We start from the raw sequence: 27,614 nt of genomic DNA, 5'->3' as shown, positions 1-27,614 counted from the left end.
GACAAACAAGTCAATGTGTCTTCTTAGACTTGTGTAGCTTTTAGACACTTGCTGATAGCATTGATAAAATAACACACCCCCATGACAGAAAATGATCAATAATAATTACCCTTCATCCAGTGAAATATTTACAGATAATGTGGTTAAACTGGAGAGTTTTTAAAAGCTCTGTGACTGAGCGACTTGTTTTTTTAGACAGGCTTGTGGGCTGCAGAACTCTATGGAGTTTGATTTGAATTGGTATACAACAGATTTGCATATCTGCTGTAGAAAAGTGGACAGTCTGTCTGTGTAATATCTCACTGACTGTCCGCTGAGGAAAACTGCTGCACAAGCTTTGAACAGGTTTTCTTCCCAGCTACCATAAGGCAGTGGTGTGGACTCAAGCCACAAGACTTGGACTTGAGTCAGATTCCAGTCACAAATTTGATGACTCAAAAAGACTGGCAACTTGATTTGAAGTTTAGCACCAATGACTCATGACTTCACTTGGTTTTGACTCTAAAGTGCTTGATATTTTAGCCCACAGATTAAAGAGTATGTTGTTTAAAAAGTGTGCCACGAATTAATTTATTTCCCTTTATCTCCTGAGTCATCTAATATTAACACTATTCATTCCCAGCAAGTACACACTTGTTTCTCTAGATCCTCTTTGAACCAATTCAACATCATCTAATCAACTTGCAAGGCAGAAGCATGAGAAACTAATGTTACATTACTGAGTGTCAGCTGCAACAACATTAGGCCAAAACCTAGCATATGGTTGGACCATGTATAAAATGCTATAGGGCTTTTAATAAGAAACGAGAACTTTTAATTTGAAACGGGAAGTAGCTGGCATATGCCCAGTCACAGACCTTTGTTCACCATGTATTTCACTTAGAGTGCTGGCCCCCATGATGCGAGCCAGCCCAAATGTTCATGTAAATACATGTTAAGATGAAGAACAGTACACTTAGACAATCAAACAGCAGAGGGGACCTGCTTTCTCTGGAGCTGTATCCACTGATCATCTAACCCAAGGGATGTATGTCCCTATGTGACTGGTGGAGGCCGCTATTAGAGCCAAGTTCCACCAATAACAGCAGCTTCTAAAACATCCTATTGGCGACAATTACAAAAAGGGCACCTATTCCAACATTTTAACATGTAATAGTCATTAATGTTTAAATAAATTTAAGGCTTGTGTTTTACAGACATGGCTTGTTCTCAAACAAATTGATGAGTTGATCCTGTTTGCCATTTTGTCGGCCGGTGGCTGGCTAGCTAGCTAGCTTGCTAATTCCACCGTGCTTGTATGCTAACATTAGAGTGGTTCCAGAAAAGGAGCCGAACAAAGTTTTGTCACTCATCTGATCATAGCATTGTGTTTTCCTACACTGTGACAAGAGCCACGATGTGATTTTGCCAAGTAGGACATGCTCCTGGATTAACATCCCACATTGCATTCCTGGACCATCATTGCAGTCAACCAATCACAGCCCTCTGACGTCATCACTGTGCTGCTCCTGTGCTTCTTTCAAAATTCCTTTGTGCTTCTTCAGAGCTAAGATAGTTTTCCAAATTGAAGTTGAACAAAATCCTTCATAACACTCAACAAAAACCTTGTTAGCTACTGCAGGGTTAGCGAGTTAGCTTGCTAACTAGATAGGCTATGCTAACAAGTAAGCTTATAGGCTAAAATATTGTTCATCAACATTGAGAGTAAGCACAGTAACATTTTGCAGTTGCAAAGACCTGTGAAGGACACATGTTCCCTCTTTTTTAATAGCTTATTCATTTGAAATCATTATTATTATCATATCTCTTTTTTTTTCCTTTTTCTTTTTTTTTTCTCAAGATTACAGCGCTTGTGTGGATCCAGGACCATCACTGCCATGTTGACCCTGGATAATTTGTTCATTCATCCAGAACTATCGCCATTGTCTTTATCCCGGATAACTTGCTTATGTTGATCCAGGACCATCATCACCATGTTGACTTTGGATAATTTGTTTCTGTTAATCTTGACCATCATTGCCATGTTGATTCTGAAAAGAATCACTGATGTTGATCCAGGACCACCACTGCTATGTTGACATATACAAATATACAAGAATCAGCATGGTGATGATGATGGCCCTGGATAAACCTAACAAAATATATCCAGGATCAACATGAAAGAAAGGAGGGCAATGTGTTAATTGCAGGAATTTCCAGTTGAAAAATGATATTATCCTTACTCTTTGTAAGTGAACAATATTCTAGCCTATTGGCAAGTTTACTCCTTATCATAGCATACTTGCTTTGCAAGCTAATTCGCTAACCCTGCAGTAGCTTACAAGGTTTTTGTTCAGTCTTACTGAGGATTTTGTTCAATTGTCTAAACTTCAAATCGGAAAACTAGCTCAGCTCTGAAGAGGCACAAAGGGATTTCAAAAGAAGCACAGCGGCAGTGCAGTGATGATGTCAGAGGGCTGTGACTGGTTCATTACAATGTTGGTCAGGAACACATGGTGCGATGTTTATCCAGAAGCATGTCCTGCTTGGCAAAATCACTTCGTGCGTGACGCAAGTGTGTTAACAAAGCATTATGTTGTTAGATTGTACTCATGTAGCAGCTGGCTAGTTAGTTATCTAGCTTGCTAATTCCACTATGCTATGATGCTACACTGGTTACAGTAAAAGAGGAATACACTAATACAAGACTGTCGGCGTCCACGGCTCTGTCAGCCTGTCAGCACCTATTCATTTCGAAAGAGCAACTGCCAGCAGGGAAACACCAACTCTGACAGCATCAGTATCTCCGAACCAATGGCGTAACATCATCACTCACTCATTCAGCTCACTCACTCACAGACACACTTTCATTTTTATAGGGCTGACCTTGCCTCTGTGGCCCAGCTAAAGAATTATACCAAAGATGATTCAGTAGTATACAAAAACTACACAATGGTCAACAAAAATATGGAAATGGTATTACATTTGGCAAAGAGCGCATTATGGCTAATTTAGGACTCGAAAATCAAAGTTTATCATTTAGGGCTTGTGGCAGGACTTGCCTGTCTTGACTTGGACATTGACTTGGGACTTGAGTGCAAAGACTTGAAACTTGTGTCTCCAAAATGATGACTTATTCTCACCTCTGCCACAATGTTTTCTGGCTAGATGAAACAGATATATGTACACCAAGTGTAGATTGTTTGTCAGAATTTTATTGTGAGTCTGTTGTTGTTTTTTTTTGGGGATGTTAATTATTTTGAATGTGTTAGTGATTTTCCTTATTACATTTGTTTTTGTACGACATTTAGAACTGAGGCATAATGTGCCAAGATAGCAATCACCTATTTCTGTGTCATCCAACAGTATATTCTCTGCATGATATCTGAGCTGTCTCTGTGGGACTCACTGAATTTGAACTTTTGTTGATTGCATTAAAATATCTAGTTTGAATAGCCTAACCACACGCAGAGCTGAATTTTATTGTGGTTTTACTAAACTTTCACATTAAAAAAGTAGCCTCATTACTGTCCATCTTTTCCAGGCCTTTTCACCCAGAGAAACCTTGACTTAAGGGAGCAGCTGTTGATGAAAAGGTTTCTGTGACAGCTGAGTAACACAATCTCAGTTGTGCACTTTTCATCTGCTGAATGGATGAAAGGAAAAAAGAACCAGTAGTTAGGCGGAGCATGAGTCCTTTATCTAAGATCTAGTGATGCAGCAGTAGGAGACAATGAGACACAAATAAGTCATACATCATTCAGCAACACATGCACAGTTTTTCTCACCACAGCGAGTGGTTTGCTGCTTTTTTCAAAACATTCCAGCTAACAACATCAATGATGAGAATACTAATACAAGAACTAGGTTTTTAACACAAATGTGGGTTTGATATATGAAAAAAACCCCAAAAACTCAGTGGAGACTTTGAAACAACCTGAAAGCCCTCATTGAAAGCCTCAGTCTGTGTTTTTAACCATGAGTGATTTCAAGATGAATAATGCAGTGAAGCTAGAGACCCAGCCTCCGCTTCAAAAATCACTAAAACTCGACCTTTGAGTGGGTCACCGTCGCTGATAGAGGCAGCAACAGCAAACTAAATGAAAAAAGCAGCCTGAAATATTTTCTAAGGTATTACAACAACACATGTAGGTAATGGTTGAGATCCTTTAAGCTGAACATATGAGAAAGGTTTACAATGAATCATTCCTCCAAGGTTTCTCAAACTCTGACCCAACATAAAACAACTCAAATTACACTTAACCGTCATATATGTAGTGCTGCAGCAATGAATCCTAAAGGACAGGATTTAACACTTTAGCACTCCTGATTCCCTTGTCTCAAACTCAATGGGTTTTTGGTTTGATGCCTGAAGTAAGGTCTGTGGTTAAAACAAGCTTAAGAGGACTTTCACGTGTTGTTTTTCAACATAAAATTCGTCCGTAAATGCCCCACTCGTCAGTTCGAAGACTTGTGTGTCTTATCAAAGACTATTGCTAGCAAGTAGCCAAGTGAGACTATCGAATGTCATCACGCCGAACACAGCTTTACGGCCTCGTTGTGGTGGCAATGTTAAAGTCATACTAGTGTGGTGTAGTCGATTTATCGACCAACATTAGCGTCTTAGTTCTGACAACTGCATTTACTCTTGATCATTTGTAAAGATTTATCTTAAAAAACAAAACACACATATCATAAAATTTTGTCTGCCACAGAATTGTATTTCTGCGATAATCCAAATTTCAATAGAGAACTGGTCTAAGTGGCTATTTGTTAAGGGAACAGAAGCGATGTTAACTTCCAGGTCGGCCTATAAATAAACATCATGCCTGCAGCACTAAATTAGGGTCAGTTCCTCTAACAAACAGAGTTATCTGGAGTTTGACTCTGCAATACAAAATTTAATTAACCGTGATGAAGAGTCTGCTTCAAACAGAGGAAGACCATAAACAGAGATTAGCCTGGATACAAGGGATTTCTAATGGCAGCAGTGATTTAAAGTGATTGTGGGACAAGAGGCTGAGACTCTGGTCTCACTGATGGCACTCCAGACACATGGCAACACTATGCTTTACATTTCAAGACAATTAAGAGGTGATGTCCAAATGCTACCATTGACTTGCCGTTTGTTGAGGAGATGCCAGCATCTCAGTCACTGTGGTAAAATCAATGACATTTGCAACACCCTGTCTTTGCTCCCACGTTTTATTAAAAGGCATTGGTATAATAGCAGTACGAACTGCTATCTCCCCTAGGCTACAGCAATTGCAGGGATTGTTTCATGAAGAAAGGTCAATCAAACCAGCATCTAGAACAATACTGACAGTGGCTTGTTGCAGCTATGCAAGAAAATGTAAGGCACTCTTTTTCTTGCAATTCTCTGCAAAGAAAAAATAAAATTACATGACCTTGCGTGCACACTTTGCTATTAGTCGACAGTCACAGAGACACCCTCTGCCAGCGTAGCAGATTAATGGGTGGAGCTGAGGGTGCTGAATGAGGTGAGCGGCTAGCCTTTTGAGGATTAGGTAATTAGGATCCATAATGGCGTGCCAGACCAATAGCCATTAGGTTAGGCTGGTAGCCCTAATGTTCTCACAAAGAGAGGATGAGATTTCACTATCAAGTTGTGGTGTTTTGAAAAGAGTGAACCACTGACACACTCCATATACAACACAAAATTTAATATCTTTAAGTTCACATTCTGGTGTGCCTACCTAGAATTGGTGATGTAGCCCCAAAAGGACACTAGCCATTGGTTTAATATACTGAATAACATGACTGAAGTTGATGGGAACTGGGTGATAACAAAAAGCTAGATCAATAATCATCAAGAGAGCGCAACAAACACATAAAGTACATACCAATATGCACTTCCTGTATGTTCTGTATATCTGAACAGAAGGCTAAATGTACCCAGCACCCACAGCAGATGACAAAACAGTCCTTTAACAAGTATTATGGACAAACTCCAAATAAATTCTCGCATTGATACGCTGCTCAAATATGGTAAAAAGTTCATCCATTCTGATCTGGATTTTCTGCTAAACAAGCTGAGATGACTTTTTGAAAACTTAAGTAATGATTAACTCTGGTGGTACAGGCCCTGGACTGTGACCCAGGAGTGAAATTCAAAGGTGTTATCAGCTGCTCCTGTAGTAAAGAACCATGGTGGTGACTTTAAGAGCTGTGTGTCAGCACAAGTCTCTACAGAATAAATGTATCCCTGCTTAAATATACTCTTAATTATCTTTGTAAGCTATGCGATCTATCATGAAACAGGAAATAATCATCATGGAAATATATATACATTTCAAATCTCTATGTGTGTAGCTGCTTGGTATGTGAGGAGCTTTTCAGCATCCGTATCATTTATATCCATTAAGAAAGGTCCACCCTCCATTTACTATTAGAAACGAGCCAGTACATCTGCATGGCTGATATTGGCCATTAGCTATTTTAAGCTTGTCACAGCCAATGTATATCAGCATGAGTCTATGCATGTATATCAGTCAATAAGCAAAGAGTAATTGCAGTACAGACAGGTCAAATATGTATATGAGGTCATTTTAAAACCAGTCTCACCATTAATTATTCACAACCTGAACTGCCATTTTGTTTCACTTACTAATTGGAATCAGTAATTGGAACAGCCATCGAGAACATAATGGAGGAAGTAGAGGTGTGTCGATGTCTGAGCAACCTAGGCTTGTGGGTAAAGTTGTCTGGTGTTGAAAAGACACGAAACAGCCAATGACCCTAAGTTACATCACTGATGGTGTGTTCAGGAGCATCACAGGGATGTATTCTATCAGTATGAATCGCTGAAATGGCGTCAGACGGTGGTAGCAATTCAAAGGTTTGAAACCATACTAAGAGGGCACTGACCAGTTTATTTGTCATGACTGTAATATGTCCCATTCATATCTTCAAAATTCACAGTTCTTTAATAACTAAATTTAAGACCACAGTTTGGATAAAAAGATGTTTCTTAATGCAACTTATTTATGTTAATACATGCATACGCACACATCCGTATACAGGTGTGTAACACAACATGAAAACATACCATTAGACAAACTGGCATCCACTGCAGCAGTTAGAGCTATCAGAGATCCAAACCATTGTGTTGTTAAAACGGAAAACAACAATTCATGCTTGCACGTGAAGAACTACAGCATGGGTACTTGGTACTTGGTACCTGGAATATCCACCAACATTCTTTTCTTTTTGTCAACTTTTTAGCTATGATCTCTGAAACCTAAAAGCTCCACCATTCAGTCCTCTCTGTCACACTATCATTACATCATTTTGTTGACTTTATCACTCTATTTTCTTTTCTTTGCTACTGTTACCATTATCCTTTACTGTTACAGACACTTGAGGCCAAGGTGGCCTGTGTTCAGCAAAAGTTAGAGTCTTGTTTTAAACCCTGATGGTCTAAACTACTTGAGATACTGTTGGGTAATGTTTTGTTCCAAAGCTGGATTGATGGCTATTTGCACTAATATAAATGTACTGGAGGTCTGAATGATATTCTCCTACTTTCTTATATATTGTTATCTTTCTTTTTTAACTGTCATATGACGATATCAATATCAGCTGAACTCTATTTTCCATTTCATTTAATTTCTGAACATCTTACCTAGCTCAGATGTAAACTGCTGTCCAGTGGTATCCACGTCTCCTATCTCTCCATCCGCTCTGTCCGAGGGCAGTCTATGTGACCTTGCTGCTGTCCTGTACACGAGAGGATCCATCTCTCCATTCTGGAGTCCGTTGTGAGGAACTCTCACTGGATGAACAAAGTGAGGTCCTCCCGGTGGAGGAGCCTTGTATGTCATGGCTTTGCCAACTCTGTCCCCTAAAGCATGTTTCCCAGGTCCAACACCCACCTTCCTCTGCTTCTGAGTGGGTCCTGACCCTCCACTTCCAACCCCTAGAACAGCTCCTACTCTGACCCCAACAGCTGGGCCACAAGTCCTTTTCTTCTTTCGGGCTTCAGACCGAGCTCTGGAGTTTTCCGTAGCAGATGGCTGGCTGGCAATGAGGGGCTCTTGACGATTTTTAGGAACTTTGGGTCGTTTGTGTGAGTGCAGTCTCAAGCTGTTGAACTGGTCAATGAATTCCTCGCAGTGCAGTAGGTGGTGCTCTGGCTCCCACGTGTCCTCCTTACTGCCATAACCTTTCCACCTTATCAAGTACTCCCACTTACCCTTTTTGTTCCGCCTCTTGTCCACGATCCGCTCCACCTGAGGACAGCACACAGAAAGGTGGGAAATCAGACAGCATATTCCTAACTAAAGACATTCTTAATATACAGATTTAATAGTTCTTCCACTCCCAAAATACTGCTGCATTTAAGAGATGAAGAAAATTAAACTGCTCTGCACTAAAGTTCTCAGTGAGCTGAAAAGACAAAAAGATTTTACATATCAAATCAGTCTTTAAAAATACAATTTCAAACAGAATATAAAAATAAGAGCAGTTCATAAGAAGATTTTATGTTGCTGAAAAGCAGGGCCCTGTGGGAGTGTGTGGCCCCCTTGTGGGTGTACTTCATTGCCAAGCACTATACACAGCTGCACTGTGGGTCTAGCAGCCACAACAGTGGAATTTGCTGTGAATATTCATGATCCCCCGAAGAGGATGAATCCTCTTGTTTGCTGTAATGACACCATCAGACCCAAATCTCTACTTAATAATATATTAAAAACTCTTTTAAAACCTTGTGGTCAGGTTTCCACAAAAGTGACTAAGAACATTTACATGTCCCAGAGCATTAACCCTTCAATTACTGATGTATATAGGACGATGATGTATGTTCGAATGCTTAATTATATTTCTGTTACAATGCATGTGAGGTGTCAAATCTTAAAAAAAAAGCATACATTTTGTGACATATGTCTAGTTTAAGATAAGGGCTAATTCCCTGCAGAAGAAAGATAAGAGGCCAGAGCAGAGCTGAGATGAGCTGCAGGCTGCTGTCATAAAGAAACCTTTAACATCAGCTTTTCGAGGTCAAACCAAGACTAGAAAAGCCTGTGTATCTTACAATTATTTAACACCAGCAAAAACCACAGCCCATCAACAAATATATATTTCTATTTGACACAGGCGCTTACTTATGTGCAGTAACTGAATAAACCCAGTGTAAAAAGTGACACTATTCAGACACTAATGATGCACCAATCCAACTTTTTCAGCCCTGATACCAATACTGTGACACCTGGGCTCTGGGTATCCGCCAATACAGAGCAGTGATCCAATACCAATGTTTAATTAATATGCTGTATGCCTCACTGTGCGGAAGTGACTGGGATCATGCGTTTTTGTGTAAGGCGACTGGGGATGGGCTTTTTATGTAACTTCCATATTTAAGGGCTCACATTAAGATATCATAAAGAACTTAAGTACTCATGAAAAAATAAAAGGAATGTAAATTGCCAGACAATGGAAATCAGATACAATTTGATTAAACAACCAGCCCTGGTAGCCAAAATGACCTGGCCCAGCCATCGGCCCAAACTCGCCATGCCGGATTAAATTGGCTGGGCCACATGCAGTAGCCTGATTCAGCTGAGATTCAGCATGAATGACGCCTCAGAATGGGGCCAGCTCAACTGGCCAGATTTCTGCTGCTGTCACTGGGAAAACGAGCCAATGCTGGCTCATATTTGGCACCATGGAGCTGGAACACAGCCAAGTCAGCCGGCACTCAGCCATTATTAGGCCAAGTCCTATGGCTACCTGGGAGGCTTCAATTAACCATAAATTCAAAGTGATCATGACAAAATCAGCAAACTTTCTGTCGCTGCAATGTCATACGTTAGACGCATCGCTGTAGAATCATCTCTGGAGTCTGGTGCTGCTCTCCTCAGTTTAATGTCTGTCCGGTTAGCTTTAGCTAACACAACAGCAGATGCTAACATCAGACACCAAGCCACCTAACGATCCCAACAAACTCATACAGATATCAAAGCTTGACACAGACATTAAACCCATCAATATCTAATGCTAACAGTTAGTCCTATTACTGTGTGTGTGCAGGTGGACTCTCACCGACTGTTTGCCAGTGAGGAGCTCACAGTTCTGCAGCAAAAGTCTCATGATATCAAAATGAGAGCAAAGCTGGGGCAGGGAGATGCTGAGCAAAGCAATACACTGCATGCAGCCCTACAGTGAAATAAGACTTGAGCCATTTTGAATAGTTAAAGAATAGGCATGTTCACATGTGGAAGAAGGAGGGAGTGGTGATTACTTTATATGCTGAATTAATACTGATGTTCAAATCGAGTATTCATGCCTATCAGTAAAGGCAACATCAGGCTTGACTCAAACATTGCTTCCTTTTCTTAACTTCAGATCAGATTTCAGGTCAGATTTATCTATGGACTTATTTTACAAAGTCTGCAAAAGACACTACAGTTCAAGGCTGGATTACAAAGCTTCTGAGAGGAAATATGATCAAACTGGAGCCTCTGTTGGAACAGCATGACACTTAGCTTCTGAGCATCATTTCAGAGACATTTAACGTTGGTAACGTTATGTCGAGTATGACATCGTCGGCCCTGGAGTTAGTGTGCAGGACGTCAGATTTTTCTCATCAGTCCAGCGACTGGTAGTGTGACAGACTCAGATAACATTGGATTGGACACCACATTTATTTTTCAATTGCCCAATCAGACAAACTGCCTGAGGCATTCCCCTTGCGCACAGAGTCGAGCCCTGTATAACGCACTCATTAAATCAGATATAAACATGGAATTCAATTGTCCCCATTGTCACCAACACTTGATCCAGCTATCTGAGTCAGTACTAGCCAGATATATGATATCAGTGCAGGATCACAGAATCCCTATCAGAAACTACACAAAGTCTTTGCTAAATATAAAGCATGAAATAAAGAAAGAAAAAAAATGAACCTAAGATCTTCAGTTAAGTGAAAAAAAACAGTGACTATAGAACAGATGTCTTCCCCTGTCAACATAGCCACTGAAATTACTTCAATTAGATAAGTTATGGGCTGTAAAACACCAACATATGTTTTAATTTAAAGACTAGCTCAAACACTATGACAGTGTTGTCTACAAAACTTCACACAATGTGTGTGACCAAGCACTCAAATAATCAGAGTGAATCATTACTTTGCAAATCACTTTGATTGCATTCAACTTGATTTGCAATTTAGAAGGTGCTGACACACTGACAGAGTGTGCCGTGGGAGCTGCCACAAAAAGGTTGTGGGGACAAAAACAGGACCAACTAAAGGCTTTAATCAGAGTACTTTGTGTCAGACCATTCGGCCATTGTGAAAATGACAACAATTCAAGCACACACACATCATCCTATCACACAAAATATACATGGCACACGGAACATATCACATCAAACAGTCACACAGACACACCACAATAAAACATCACAGTCGACTGTCGCCCATCTTTAAAAATCAAAACCTGCACCATTGTTGACACATCTCAGATGTAGAACAAGCAGGTTTTGGTTAGATGTCTATACTTAAGGTTCCTTATCCCTGACTGATATTGGGGTACATTTATACTGACAAATATATGATTTACACTATAAAAATCACAGACAATAGCATCCTCAGGCATCATGTAAGCCTATTCTGTTTTTACAATAGTCTCTTACAGTTACTCTGCAGATAAATGCTGAATCCAGCTTTTTGTTCCCTGACACTCCAGGCATACAGGTAAGAACAAGAAAAAGTTTTAGTTATTGTATGTTACTCATGGCGCATTAAGACATGGTTTTGGGCCATGGAGAATGGTTGGAAGGTTTCATCAGAGCCTTTAGTGCAGCTGTGGTAATAACTGCTCATCATGTTCTCAGATGTGCTGCGCACATTAACAGGAGTAAACAGCCTTTGATGGGTGAGCCGCAGGGGTGTCACAGAAATGAACAGACGATTAGGTTGCTTACAGTCCCAAACAATGTCACACTTAACGGCATTGCAGAGAGAGACTCATGCAGAGAAAAGAAGAGAAACCAGGAGAAAGCGTGGGGTAAACTTGTGTACACAGACCGCAGAGGTTTAGAGACACTTGATGCTTTAGTATGAGCTGGCAGGGAATGAGTAAATGTGGGGCACTGGCATCCTCCAACACCAACTATACACTGTGCTGTTTTCATCACATGGTGTGTGTATAAACTCTGACAAACCATGAGCAGTGATGCTGACATGAGGAACAAACAGAAAGACTCTGTCTACATTGAGCCATCTTATTTTTAAAACACTATTTTCGTGTTGAACAACTTGTCAGCAGATGTGTTTCCGGGTCATTTTCATCAATACCTTTCCCCACAGTGAAACGCCTGACAAATAGAAAATGGCAAAATCCTTTCTCCTTCGTGATATTTTAAAACTGTCAAACAAGACTAAGTATCACAGCTAACATATGGTAAGTGGGACAGAAAACACAGTCCTTACTAGAGGAAAACATTGATCGAAGGGGGAACAGACCTACACGAGACCAATATAAACAAACTGTTATCAGCTTAAACACAGGTTATGACAACATCTGTGCTGTGTTAAACTATATTGACGAGAGAAAGAAACATTCACAGAGAGAGTTAGAGACGACTAAAGGTTGTCTTATTAATTTCACTGCATATATACACCCCAGCCCTTACTGGGCAGCTTACATAATTGGTATGCAGTACGGTTAGTGTTCCCCATACACCAAGCCCACATTTTATGATTAAATAACTCTGGAAATGTTTTTTGAAAATCTCAGTTTCTGGGTGAAAACATTGTTTGTGTGGACAGGGGGTTGAAAAGGAGAGAAAAAGATGAAAAACTGAACTGCCGTTTTGTGAACGTACTCATCTGCCACTCACCTCAACAAGTCCAGAAAATTACACCACTCCAGTCCAGTGACATCCAAGCTACACTGACAACCTACAGTAAGCTACAAGCAAAAGCAATTAAGCATGAAGTAAAAGGTAAGTGAAAACAAAATATGATTATTCAAATTCCCCAGTGTAAAATCTTGCATTGCTACTTCCTGTTTAAACTTTGGCCAATGGTAGTACCATAGTTGTGTACACACACATCCATTATAGACATTTTAATTATGTTCACTTATGGTTTCACTTCCAAGTGAATATTTTAAACAACTGGTTTCAGCTTGGGTGTGATGTAAAATGCGTCAGTCATATGATGAGCCCACATCGCATTTTGTTTTGTTTCACCGCCCGCAACTTCACTGTTTTCATTCAGTGTCACCATTCTCATAGTGTTGCTATTGGCCTCAGCAGGCAGCTGTTTTCAGTGAAAAAGCTCCAATAAAGTGAGTGTATGCTACCCGTCCAGTGCCCAGTGACAGACAAAGTTAGGTGAATAGAGTGAAGCATCGAGCAGCTTTTGGAAGAGCCAGCTGTTTCCCTTAGGAGTCAATGAATAACAACAAGGAGCTAGTAGAAAGGTGAATATTGAACCGATACCCATCAGATGGGCAGAAACACCAAATGAATGCTAACGTTTCTTTGTAACTGCTGGGTGTGTAAATAGGTCACTTAATTTGGGGGTGAACTGTCCCTCTAAGCATAAGAATTTCATAGGGTGATAATATGTTAATGTTACGTTAACAGCTTGTTAGGTTGACCTCAAGTGACCAAATCATGAATGATCTTTAATGTTTTAACTTCGTGTTGCGACTGACCAATGAATCCTTTTTCGAACACACTCATTTTGTCTTCTCTCTTATGTTTATATTCAAATGTCCAGTGCCCATTCCTATTATGATAAAAGCTTCTCTTCTTCGCAGCAGGGTCCAATATCACCATCCTCTCTACCATTTAAGGAAATCTTTTGGAGTCAGGCAGATAAATTTGCAGGTAGAGATTAAAGTAAAGTTGCTATAAACTGAAACTGTATATCATGATGCTTACAGGTTGCCACTTTAAAACTATAGGCTAGTGCAGAAAGAACAATGTGTATAGTGCTGCTGGTTAACAATGGTTGCGCTAGAAACAGACAACAAAATGGACATAGCAGGAGGAAGACCTTGGTGTTAAGATGAAACAACACACACCCAAGTATGGAAATCCATTTACAACAGGAAAATTCACTTACAATTTTCTCACAGCCAACACTCTTTCTACTTATGTATGTTGAATTTTCCTCACAATAATAACAACACAAAGATCACTGTTAGTGTTTTTTTAAGGGAAGAAATGTACTTTATCCGTATTAGAGTGTGTATGTAATGGTTTCATTGATAATCCACTGATGTCATATTTGATGAAACTGTCACTGTATCCAAACAAGAGCACATGAGACAGATAATCTGTGGAAAAAAAAAATCACATTCCTCCTCCTCTTCCTCCTCCTCCTCCTCCCCCACATAATGTTTTAAATGTTGTCATGAGGCACGGCTAAATTTAGGCTTTTATGGCTATTTTACAAGTCTAGGTGGTGCTTCTTATGGTTGGTGTTGGATTGTGGTGGCATGTGGCTGCAGATTGTTGTCGGGATGGGGAGGTAAGCTCACTAAGCTGTAAACTCTTTCCTGCCAACTTCTAGCTAGCTGCTAGCAAGCGAGGTCAAGGTTTTCAAATGTAAATGTCAGTAAACGTCCAGAAAGATGGAGAGGAAATGGGCACCAGCTGAACTTGCACCCTGCTAGCCATTTTCCAGGCATTGGAAAATAAACTGGACGATCTCTGTGCCTCAAGAGCTTCCATCGGGATTTCGGGAACTGTGATATCCTTTGTTTCACCGAAACTTGACAAAAGCCAACCAGGTGACTCTTTCTCTATAAGCCAATCGGACAGAGCCGAGGACCGTGACGTGATATGGAGAGGAGTAATGTGTTTTTATGGCAAATAAGGACTTTTGTAACGGTGGGAATGTGAAGTGCCGTCCCGGCTGGTAATGCTGTGAATTACTGCATGGTGGCTGCATTGTGGCAGTGCCATTTCTGGAAAAGCGACCATGTGGCTTTCTTATTGGGGTCCGGATGTGTGGACAGTTAAATCATTCCACAACCAGAAACCATGGATAACCAGAGCCATCTGGAAACATGGACAATTATAAAGCAGCAGACATCAATGTAAGATGACGCAAAAAGGACTACACTACAGTGCACAAATTTAAGGAGCTGATGGAATCACATTTCCCTGGAGTTGTACCTTATATAATTTCCATGTGACAAAGAAATGATTGATAATGGCATTTGCACAAATCCCCTGTAAGTGAAAGACAGCAACCAATCAGTGCTGAGGAGTCTGCAATGCAGCTGTCAATCATATCAATCAAAGCACTGGCCAAAGCAAACGTTCTCATTTTACAGATAAACAGTGCACTAAATTATGTTTCTGAAAACATCTGAAGTGAGAGATATGCAATGTAGTAACAGAATCCTGATGTAAAGACAGTTTCAGCAAATCTCACAAAAAAAGTTTTGTCGCACTTGTTGCTTTATAAAAGTTGCCAGCTATAGCTTTAATTTTGATAAATGCCACACTACTTTCAGAGGTAAAATAATTGCCAGTGATTCATCAGTATACCATCATCTCTCTGGTCCATCAGTTGAACCTCTGCTAATTGGGCAAAGTTAGTCTTATAAGTTTATATTTAAGTGGTTACTGCATAGCTTCAGAGCCTGCACACATAGCTGCCATAGCTGATGAAGCTGACATGCACCTCCTCAAAAATGTAACTATGCATCAGATCTAAGGTGGCTTTAGAATTAGCTCATACAAGAACTGTGACTGATCAACTTTGGCTGCTTGTGTTTTCTCCTGCAAAACAAAAATTGAGTACAAAAATTGCACATAGTTAGTTCAGGCAGGATGTGATGTCAAGCTCAGCTCACATCCCAGCTACATCAGATGATCTCAAACAGCCAATCAACTGATGGAGCAGCTGATTGATGGAAGGGAGTCAGCTGAGAGATCACATGATTGCTTTCTATGCAAGCAATTGGCGAATCTCATTAAGGGTGCCCTATTTAAACTGCTCTGGCTTGCCTACTGTGGCTGCTTCCTCTGCAAGCTGCTTTGCAACCCACCTCCACCCCAGCTCCTCCTTTTCATGTTGTGTCTGACTTATCAATGTTGTTTCTGTTTGTCACTGATGCTGCTCTATTCTGTTCCCGTAGGGTCTTTGCTGCTGCATTCCCTGCTTTAGGTTTTCCATGTAGGCGCATGGAAGGGCAGGGAGGTTTGCTCTCTCTGCCTCTAGACTCACAAGTCAGTCCTTAGACGCTTTGCTTAACTAAAGACTGATGACTTTCTCCCTGATTTTGTGTTTAGATGGGCGGATACAATAAACTCCCTACGTTGCAGAACCAATAGTAAATCTGCAGGGCGGTCCTTCGGTGGCTCGCTGAACTCTTGTGCTTGTAAACATAGTCCCACTAGAAACACGTGTAGCGGTACAAAATGGCTCAGCCACACTCGCAGAAAACGCTGTCAAAGTTAGTGGATGTTTGTCGCATTTGCGGCGACACATTCTCGCCAACTAAAAGAAACAAACATAATCTTTTACAAGGCCATGACTCATCCGTCCGGCCGGACTATAACTTGTTGTTCACAAATACTTCGGGTAGAAAACCAGCAGAGCTTTTAGCTACATATATATATATATATATACATACATATATATATCACATTTTTCACATCACTGTATCACCGTTTAGACTAATCTGATGTTTGTAAAGTCTATAAACACAATGATTGAACAAACATTACTCTTTCTTAGCCATTAGCAGTGTCTGTAATAGGTAATAACCATAGACTGTATAAAAATAATAACTCATAAAACGGTCCGTGAAAAAAATATTTTTTCCAGTGGATATCTTAGTTACAACATGATTGAGCAAGCAAAGCAGTTTTGTGTTGCTATGTGTGGTATTTATTCAGTTTTGGGAAATCACGATGTCTAGAAAGCATCAGTGGCTGCAGCTGACAGGGACAGCTAACAGCAGCAAAACTAACATCAGGACGTCATCTGTTAAAAGCCTCCCATTGTCGGATACGACATAAAACTACTCCAGTTAGCTCAATAATGTTGTAACTAAGACATCTGCTGGGAAAAATATTTTCTTCACGGATGAGCACACGTTTGATAAAACAGAGTTTAATCTCTCGGCATTCATTTTCAAGTTCTCTGTGTGTTTGTTTCCTTGCGGACGAGAAAAGGGAGAGCGCACATTTCCGAGAAGGCGTGTCCTTGTTCGCCGGTGTGTTAAACACACTTTAGAAAGGAGTGTCCCCAGACTATCAGAAGGCAGAGATCTCTGATTGTCTGGTGGCGAGGCTTTCCTTATTTGCACGTGGAAGGGCAGAGAGGTGTGCTCTTTCTGCCTTAGGCTTTCCAACTAGGTGTGTGGAAGAGGCTTTCTGTGTGGGAAAGGCAGAGAGGCCCCAGAACAGAGCCATACCACCAAATATAATACTGCAATGGAAATAAAGTTTTCTTTGACAAAAGTGGTCCTGACTGAACAAAGGATGTTGAAGAAATTAGTCATTTTCTATTCAGTAACACACAGCTATTAAAGACATGTCAACTTTAAACCTTCAGTTCACATCGACCCAACACTGCATAAATTGAAAGCAGTGCTATGAGTATCTACAGTGAGACTCCTTTAACTTTTTGTGTCTACTACAAATCAAGCTTTAGGGGAAGATTTTCAATATTTTCTACTACGCTAGATTCCATCAAAAGCCTGCTTGTTTGTATGAAGGTACACAAGCGTGAAAATTCATAAGATGAGGCATTATGTATCCCCTTGCAGGCAGTCGATCTGTGAATATTCACTTCTGTAGAATCGGAGGGGACCTGACATCGCTTTGTGTTTGTTAAACCAGAAATGGAGGATGGTTGGAGAGTTTTAGAAAAGGTTCAGTGCAGCTGTGGTTATAACTGCTCATCATTCCCCCAGAAGTGTTGAGCACATTAACAGGAGTAAACAGCCTTTGATGGGTAAGCTGCAGGGGTGTCAGTGAAATGAACAGGAGATTTGAATGCTTACAGTCCCTGACAATGTGACACTTAACCATATAACAGCGTAGCAGAGACACATGCCAAAAAAAGGACAAGTAAAGTGGAGGAGGCAGATAGAAAGGCCCAGTTGAATACACAGACCAGACAGGTTTACAAACACTTGGTGCTTCAATACAAGCTGGAAGAATGGAGGTGGGCATGTCCTCCCTCAGCTGTCAAATGCCTCCATCCAACCCAAAGCATCGTAAGTAGAACATACAAAGGTCTGTCAGAGATGTCAAGACAGGTATGCATTGTACACCCTGACATCACTCTTGGGTGTGGTTGAAGGTGCAGCAGAGCACATGTCTGACCACACTCATCAGTCATGCTGGGTCTGCACCAAATCACAATTTCCACCACTCAACTACTGTGAAACTCACAAGACCAGCAATCTACACCCAAGCTACCACCAGGTTCAACAACAACAACTTAAGTCCCTGGAAACATCAAGAAAATGCCTTGACAGTTGACATCAGTGAGGTATTACCAAACTAATTAACCAATTACAAAAAAAATACTGCATGGGGGAAAAAAAGTGAAAATTAAATATTGTAAAAAATAATTACAAAATCAATTAATTAAAAAAAAGGTGTACTTATCAAACAGACACATCTGGCTGGAGTCACAGTTGGCGTGTCATTTTAGTGTCTGCAACGTGAGCCTTTCTCCTCATTGTAAATGCATTTAAGGGAGGATTGCACAAAAAAGGGAGAAAACAGGATTACATTTTCCACTAGATTTACTAAGGTTACACAATTTGCAACTGTGTATACAGTACAGGCCAAAAGTTTGGACACACCTTCTCATTCAATGCGTTTTCTTTATTTTCATGACTATTTACATTGTAGATTCTCACTGAAGGCATCAAAACTATGAATGAACACATGTGGAGTTATGTACTTAACAAAAAAGGTGAAATAACTGAAAACATGTTTTATATTCTAGTTTCTTCAAAATAGCCACCCTTTGCTCTGATTACTGCTTTGCACACTCTTGGCATTCTCTCCATGAGCTTCAAGAGGTAGTCACCTGAAATGGTTTCCACTTCACAGGTGTGCCTTATCAGGGTTAATTAGTGGAATTTCTTGCTTTATCAATGGGGTTGGGACCATCAGTTGTGTTGTGCAGAAGTCAGGTTAATACACAGCCGACAGCCCTATTGGACAACTGTTAAAATTCATATTATGGCAAGAACCAATCAGCTAACTAAAGAAAAACGAGTGGCCATCATCACTTTAAGAAATGAAGGTCAGTCAGTCCGGAAAATTGCAAAAACTTTAAATGTGTCCCCAAGTGGAGTCGCAAAACCATCAAGCGCTACAACGAAACTGGCACACATGAGGACCGACCAGGAAAGGAAGACCAAGAGTCACCTCTGCTTCTGAGGATAAGTTCATCCGAGTCACCAGCCTCAGAAATGGCAAGTTAACAGCAGCTCAGATCAGAGACCAGATGAATGGCACACAGAGTTCTAGCAGCAGACCCATCTCTAGAACAACTGTTAAGAGGAGACTGCGCGAATCAGGCCTTCATGGTCAAATAGCTGCTAGGAAACCACTGCTAAGGAGAGGCAACAAGCAGAAGAGATTTGTTTGGGCCAAGAAACACAAGGAATGGACATTAGACCAGTGGAAATCTGTGCTTTGGTCTGATGAGTCCAAATTTGAGATCTTTGGTTCCAACCGCGTGTCTTTGTGAGGCGCAGAAAAGGTGACGGATGGATTCCACATGCCTGGTTCCCACTGTGAAGCATGGAGGAGGAGGTGTGATGGTGTGGGGGTGTTTTGCTGGTGACACTGTTGGGGATTTATTCAAAATTGAAGGCACACTGAACCAGCATGGCTACCACAGCATCCTGCGACCCATCCAGCGACATGCCATCCCATCCCATCCCATCCGCTTTGCGTTTAGTTGGACGATCACTTATTTTTCAACAGGACAATGACCCCAAACACACCTCCAGGCTGTGTAAGGGCTATTTGACCAAGAAGGAGAGTGATAGAGTGCTGCGGCAGATGACCTGGCCTCCACAGTCACCGGACCTGAACCCAATGGAGATGGTTTGGGGTGAGCTGGACCGCAGAGTGAAGGCAAAGGGGCCAACAAGTGCTAAACACCTCTGGGAACTCCTTCAAGACTGTTGGAAAACCATTTCAGGTGACTACCTCTTGAAGCTCATGGAGAGAATGCCAAGAGTGTGCAAAGCAGTAATCAGAGCAAAGGGTGGCTATTTTGAAGAAACTAGAATATAAAACATGTTTTCAGTTATTTCACCTTTTTTTGTTAAGTACATAACTCCACATGTGTTCATTCATAGTTTTGATGCCTTCAGTGAGAATCTACAATGTAAATAGTCATGAAAATAAAGAAAACGCATTGAATGAGAAGGTGTGTCCAAACTTTTGGCCTGTACTGTATATACCTAATGTTTATTTGAAAAAAATAGAGCTTCCCCCGTAAGTAGAAGATTCAAATCATCAGTCGGAGAACCCTTACTCGACTGAGATTCTTCAAGTTGAGCTGTTGTTTTTTGTTTGTCAATCAGTGTGCAGCTTCTGCCCCCAGATGTAGCGGCAGAGTGAGCGCTGATTGCTTTTACATAGTTCTCCAGTGCAGGCAGCTACAGACCTAGACCCGGGGCAAGTCTGAGTGAGACAGAAACAGCTGACCAAAGGAAGAGAAGTTTTGCCCAGTGAGGCTTCAAGATAACTTTAGAGGGGATGAAGTTTCAGCTCACAGCAACTTAATACGATACTGTCACTGGCTTTTGTTTGATATTTAGTGTCAGCGAAACTGCTGTTGTACATTTCCAATCCATTACTAGCATAGTTAACAGCCCTCAAAGGGCTACCTTGGCTTGTTTACTATATTACATGAGCGTTGCTGTCACCCTAAACATCCTGCCGAATGCCATTCAAACTCTCAAACAAGACAAGATGTCAATATCTTGCTAAATGACACCACAAGCTAGTTTACATATCTGTGACATGATTATGTAACTGTTTTACATATAGTTAAAACATTTTTAAAAAATGAAAGTAAAAATTAAGGTCTATCTAAACTTAACTGACTCTAACTAGCTTTCTAATTGGCTATTATTATTTTCAAGCTGTAATCATCTCATTAATACACATCTAAAGCCCTGTTTACACCTGGTATTGACACGCGTCTTGGGTGATTTGAGATACACTGGATCTGTTGACGTATGTGGAGGTTGATGGATCCTATGCAATTTATATGGAGGGCAGGAGATCCAGCTGCTTGGATACAGCCGACCATTTGAGTTGACCGACCATTTGGCGAATATGAATTTACATAATCATGACTCAACCTCAACTTTATGCAAATGAGGTCCATCCAAGGTAATGCAAAACTCAGGTCAACCTGTCAAACTAGGCAGCGAGCATCGATCAAATATGAATCTAGATTCTGTTTCCACTAGTGTATTGTTTAACTATACAATGAGAAAGTTTGTGCCGTGATCGCCATCTTAAAAACAGTTAAGCAATACCGCCCAACAGCTGGTGCAAGCCGGACTATTTGAGGTTGAGGCACGTCTTTCCATGTGTTCAACGGATTTGGTGTATAACTACCATTAGTACAGGTGTGAAAGCACCCAGTGCATTCTTAATGCCTCTTGACATCTGATCCCTCAGACCACATTCAGAGGTGTTGTTGGCCACATATTGCCACATTCTTTCAGCACACTTACGTGTCTTGGGCCAAATTGAAGGACCACCACTCAGGTAAAACCCTTGCTTATCCGGCTCCCCACTGGATAAGAAAACTTTCTGTTGCTGCTGTGACACAAGTTAGACAAAGCACTGAGGTCCATCCCTGGAGCCATGTTCCCTCCCCGTGAATGGTCAGTTCAACATCTGGCCAGTTAGCATGAGCTAACACAGCAACAGCTGTTAAACGGTCCCAACAAATTCAGACCGACACTGAAACTGCTCGACTCTGTTGTTTAAGCCATTTATATACCATTATGGTTATTAATGGTAATGTTAGCCATGTAATATCAAGTTAGCACTGTCACTATGTGCGTGTGCGGGCGGAATCTCACCAACTGTCCCCAGTCTGGAGCTCACACTCCCACAGTAGTCTCCTCGCAGCAGGGAGGCAGAGGAACAATGGGTGTGCTAGCTGGTCTCATGATAAACAGAGGGATAGAGCAAAAGCAGAGCAAGGAGGTGCTGAGCGAATCAAGTCGCTGCATGCTGCTCTTCAATGAAATAAGATTTTACCTTTTTTAAATAGTGAAAAGAATATCAAATCAATATTTGGCTGTCGATGATGATATTGTGGCAGGCCACGGCAAATAAATCAGTGTATGGGAAACATGTCACAGACTCCCGCAGTATGTCCACTTGAGGCAAACGAATAAATATGTGCTGAAGTGTACATATTGCACAACATACCTCCTGCCGTGTCAATTCATCAACACATTTGGTCTTCGCAAAAGGAAATGATGTTTGAGTTTATCTGCATATAGAGTTGGCAAGTGAGATCCAATCAAAAGTGGTCACTTGAGACACGTGGGGGCGCATTCTAATGCCGGGCGTGAACAGACTTCGAGGTGTCCACCTGTGATCGAATCATCCAGGACACATGTTAATACCAGGTGTAAACAGGCTCTCTATCTACCACAATTTTTTTTTTATCTACCAAAACCATTTTATGAAGGCTGTTATATAGACATCATGAATAGAGATTATGCAGACCCCTGGAACAAACTCAGTCTTTGCAACTAAAGGAGTTCCCCTGCAGACAAACAACAGGGATAAGTGATTGAGGCATTCACTGACTCTCTTAAAGAGAGAAGAGTTAAGGTATGGAGTCGCTAGATTTGTCGCTAGGCATTTTTTTAAATTAAGTCTCTAACACTCCATAAATCAAGAGAGAATGTTGTTAAGTTGACAACACCAGTATAACCAGAATCATTAGGACTCATCCCCTGTGCAAACATTTTGTGCTAATCTTTAAAGTAGATGTTGAGATAGTCTACTGGAAAAATTAAAACTTTGACCTGCTGTTGCCACTAGAAGAAAAGTCAAGGAGGATCACCAACATCATTGGGATGAATCCTCTGGGCACCATGGATATTTGTACCAAATTTCAGCATCTAAAGAATATGTACCTTCAAGCAGAGCCTCAGAGTGTCTGTAATAGAGAAAGAACTAAGCAGTGTCTCTAGTCTTTAATCTATGTGTTTGTAGAGGAGACAAGTTTGAATCTATTTCTAAATTCTCCTTGTTGATGATGTTTACAATCTATTGCAATCTTTTGTTCTTCATGAATACAAAACAAACTTTTGACAGCCAATTTTTAGGCTTTTTGATGCTCAAAGGCCAAATTTTGGGTGGAGATTCATTTTAATATTTAGTTCCTCTGATAAATATAAGATGTTGGCTGTAAACAAAAAGTGCTGATGAGAAAGAAAAAAAATTAACTTCTATACATTTCATTAAACAGGGAGTTAGGCTCTCTATAGATAATTCTGTTCTTCTGATGTGTGCATCTATGATTGTGTATCCAAGTGTTGAATGGGCTTGGTAAATTAAGAGGGAGCAGGGAGTATATCTGAACAGCAACTGTTGTTTTCTTAACTTTGCTGTAGCATTGACATTGACTTAATGCATTTCACAAAGTTGTTAAAAAGCCTGACATTTTTCTGTGACTTTGCAAAAAATGCTTTCGCACTTTACTTCTGAGATGGTTTGATGTCATGACATCTGCTCAAAACAACTTGCTAGATTACCATTTTCCACTATGAAGCAGAACAATGGCCTAGTTTATGGATGGGTCTGTGAAGTATGCAATAGATCAGAGTGACAGTGCACAGAGTGAATGTTAAATTCACACAGATCATTACAGGTCAAATATGAAATTCTTCCCCATTTCCCAACGGTACAAGAACAGTACAAAATTTTACTCAGTCAATCTCATATAGTCCTGGAAGTCACTGCTTGTTCATCCCAAAGCCTTTAAGCTCAGGCTCCTGATCCTTGACTCCCCAACCAATATATGTATCTTCTAACTTCCACTTTTCAAACAATCTCTCACAGCTCCGTCAAACAAACCACTTTTACATAGCATTATTAGCTATTTTATTGGTGCATGAACAGAACACAGTGTTCTCCATATTATAAATGTTGTTTCTGAATGACAGCTGTACGATACCTGCAAACTCTGGCCAGCTTCTCAATTTTTGTTGCCATGCAACCCCATCCCTAGAAAAAATGTCCAAACCACGGATACGTTACATTTGCAAGCTATTATGTAGCAGATAGGCTGAAACTTCACGCTTCAGCAACACTGTGGTTAACAGGTGGTTACATTTAGACACAAAAACCACTTAGTTATGGTGAGGAGAAGATTGTGTTCTGGCTTAAAATATCCTGTTCAGGGGGCCACAATCTCTGCAGGAAAACAGCAATGTCTCGGTACAAAACAACCACTTTTCGGGCCTAAAAGCTGCTGGCACCACAGCAAAGATTCGCTAAATCACAACCGCAGGCTTTTCGCCTTGGTGACACGCCATCCCCCATCCACTCCACCTCCTGATGAGAAATTCAGGGTCTATATTTTGTCACTTTGCAAACATTGATAAGATACATATCAAACATACATATGTAATGTGTTCTTGGTTCACATAACCGTACAATGCCAACATTTTCTTCTGGCGACTGAGCTGTCGCCATGTTAGCAGGGAAACAACCCAAAGACTCAACTGACTGTCGATGGCAAATGCCTGTCAACACCTTGTTACATTCAAAAATAAATTATATTTTGTGAGCGATAACCCAGTAACCTGTTCAACAATGATCAGTCAACAATGCAGCTCCACAGGAAATTAATCAACCTTGAGTGACCACAGGCTGACATATGTAACCAACAACCTGTGTGGAATAAACAACATTTTTAATCAAGTAGTCTCATGTAAAAACAAAAGTACAGTAATGTTTGGGTGCCCTTGAGCTCACCTGTGCCCCATACAGGCTGAGCCCTTTGCAATTGCATGGGTTCGATTCCAACCTGCGGCCCTATGCTGAGTATAATTCCCATTTTCTCTCCCACATGTGGACCTGCACTTTTATAGCTCCTTTCTAGTCTTCCAACCACTCAAAGCGCTTTTTACACTACTAGTCACCCATTCACACACTAGTGGCTGAGGCTGCCATACAAGGTGCCACGTGCTACTGAGTTTTTAACACACTCACACGCCAGCAGGAGCAATTTGGGGTTCAGCATCTTGCCCAAGGATACTTCGACATGTGGACTGGAGGAGCCAGGGATAGAACACCTGAGCCTCTGATCAGTGGACGACCCGCATTACCTTCTGAGTCCTATCTATCTTCAGCTATACTGCCATTAAAGCCAGAAATACTATATTCACTCTGTTGCGAATGTTTTTTTCAGCTGCTTGTAACTACTAAACAATGTGACTTGAAAGCAGCATAAAACAATCAAGGTTTTGCAGCTCAGTAACAGTATGTATGAATGCATGAAGCTTTATCCAACTCAAGGAGGCATAATTAATAGAGCTGAAAATATGCAATTAAAATCCATATTATAAAAGGGAGGAAAAATGAAAGTGAATAAAGCTGACAATACCCGAAACACACAAACACATGGGGTGCAGATGCATTAATACGTGTCAGGATAAAGAGCAGCAATAATAAAAATATTACAGTCAGCAGGGCTAACTGTAACAGTTTGAGAAAAAGACAATTACCAACTGCCTCTCACTTAATCTACTGTCTCCTAACAGATGTCCTGTTTGACTCATACATTGTTCACCAGGGCTGTGGAGATAACGTTATCTACTTAACCACTTGCGAGAGGATCCCAAAGTTTCTCTTCAGATAGACATTTTCTGTGGCATGTTTAAAGTGTGTAGTTTATTTAAAAAATAAAATAAAACTTGCTTTAAAATAAAACTATAGGCTTTTTGTTTGTCCCTGGAAGTCATCAGACATTCACTGTCCCCCCATCTCTCTCTGTCACCACCACCAACTGAAACATATGACACCATGTCAGCCTCACAAAGGCTAATGACAGTAAGTGGCTGAATCAGTGAGGCTGATGCAGAAACCAGGCTTCATGCAAATTCTGGCACCGGTTCCAGAGTGATGTTGCGCACGAGGGCAGCGTGACCTTCCTGTCACCCATTTGGGGCAACTTTTACGCCCCGAAAAAAACTATCGGAGTCATGATTTCACCAAATCGCCCCATCAAACCGGAGGAGAAGAAGCTCACGCAGACCTGTTTACACCGCTCGATAAAAATAAACTGGTGTCTCATCTTATGTGCCTGCGAAAACAGTCACAGTGCAGTATAAAGGCTGTGATGACAAAATATCTTTTGGCATGTATGCGCACCTTCACAACCATCACTCCGTCTGTAGCTATTCACCATGCCCGTCCGCTCCGCTCCGCGCTGCTGTCACTTTACCACGACTTTCAACTCGGCGACAGACTGAGGAGTTCGGCTCGTAAATGACATCTTATCTATTTACAACAGCCGCCAAGAATTATGGCAAAGTATATCAGAAGCGACACAAAGTCCGAGCATAAATTAAGCAACCTTGTGTTCGCAAAGCTTGAGAAGGGTTAGTTTCGCCTGTTAAAGGGCTTAGTACACCGCTTTTTACATACGCGACGCCCTCCCCTTTACTTCCTAATTCCATTATTCGTCAATATTACAGAGCATTTTCCAGGGACATGGCTTTATCTTACCTCGTAAAGGTCTCCTGAAGCCATTCTGGGGTGCGGACTCCGGCGGCGCGGCGGTCTTGCCTGCCTTGTTGGCTTTTTTTGGACCCTACTCTCTCGGTGTTTCGGCGAAAGCCCCGATAGACGGGAATTAGCGAGCAGCCGTGTTATTCTGAGCAATCCGCAGTAGCAGATCAGCAGACAGTGTCAATCGAGCCCGGCGCTGTGCGATGGATCGCTCCACACTTAAAACAAACAACCATCGGGGCGGTGCTGTTTACCCAGACCCAAGTGGAGGACTGGAAATTAGTCCCCAGCTAAGAATGCGCAGCCCTGATGGTCTGCACGCGCCCTGCTCCTCGGAGCTCTGTTGCAATCCAACTACTCAACGGGAGATGATATGCTAGATGTCTTGTGTTCAGAGACACCGGCTGAGACACTTCCCTCTCTGTGACCCTGCTCTACCTGTCCACCTTCATTTAGACTCATTAGGAAACATCCAGAACAAATTCACTGGAACTATTTATAATGAGTGATGACTTAGTGGAAGCTGCTTAAGTGTGCTTATTGATGTTCATGCGTGTTACCTTTCATTGACCTGTGTCACCACACAACTGCTATCATTTGGACAATATTTATACACACATGATTAAAATGCAGGCCTGTTATCATTAACATAAACAATGTGCTGGCATGCAGAAATATACAATAAAAAAAAGAAATATATATATCTTTTTCCACTTTACAATCACCCTGTTGCAACTAATAAAATGACCAGATCCAACAAGGACACAACTGGGCTGCTCATCAGCATGGGCAGACTGTGAAACTTTGGGTCCCTGGGCACAGATATGCAAAGGACCCCACCACCTCTCCTATATATGGAGCAATACACAGAC

General features: G+C 41.1%; 1 protein-coding gene across 1 annotated transcript in view; it reads right to left on the bottom strand.

Moving 5' to 3' along the window:
* Positions 1-27,253, bottom strand: part of LOC125881963 (chromodomain Y-like protein 2) — a 50,728-nt gene extending 23,475 nt beyond the window's left edge. The window contains exons 1-2 of the mRNA XM_049565483.1: positions 26,740-27,253; positions 7,625-8,231 (exon numbers count right to left, since the gene is read on the bottom strand). Of these exons, the coding sequence (XP_049421440.1) occupies positions 7,625-8,231; positions 26,740-26,763 (631 nt within the window). The 5' untranslated portion in view covers positions 26,764-27,253. The remainder of the gene's footprint in view (positions 1-7,624; positions 8,232-26,739) is intronic.
* Between the last annotated feature and the right edge of the window lie 361 nt (positions 27,254-27,614).

The sequence above is a fragment of the Epinephelus fuscoguttatus genome, linkage group LG2 (assembly GCF_011397635.1).
Source record: "Epinephelus fuscoguttatus linkage group LG2, E.fuscoguttatus.final_Chr_v1".
Taxonomy (NCBI): domain Eukaryota; kingdom Metazoa; phylum Chordata; class Actinopteri; order Perciformes; family Serranidae; genus Epinephelus; species Epinephelus fuscoguttatus.
Note: the sequence above shows the minus strand (reverse complement) of the source record. Positions and strands in the feature narration are given on the sequence as shown.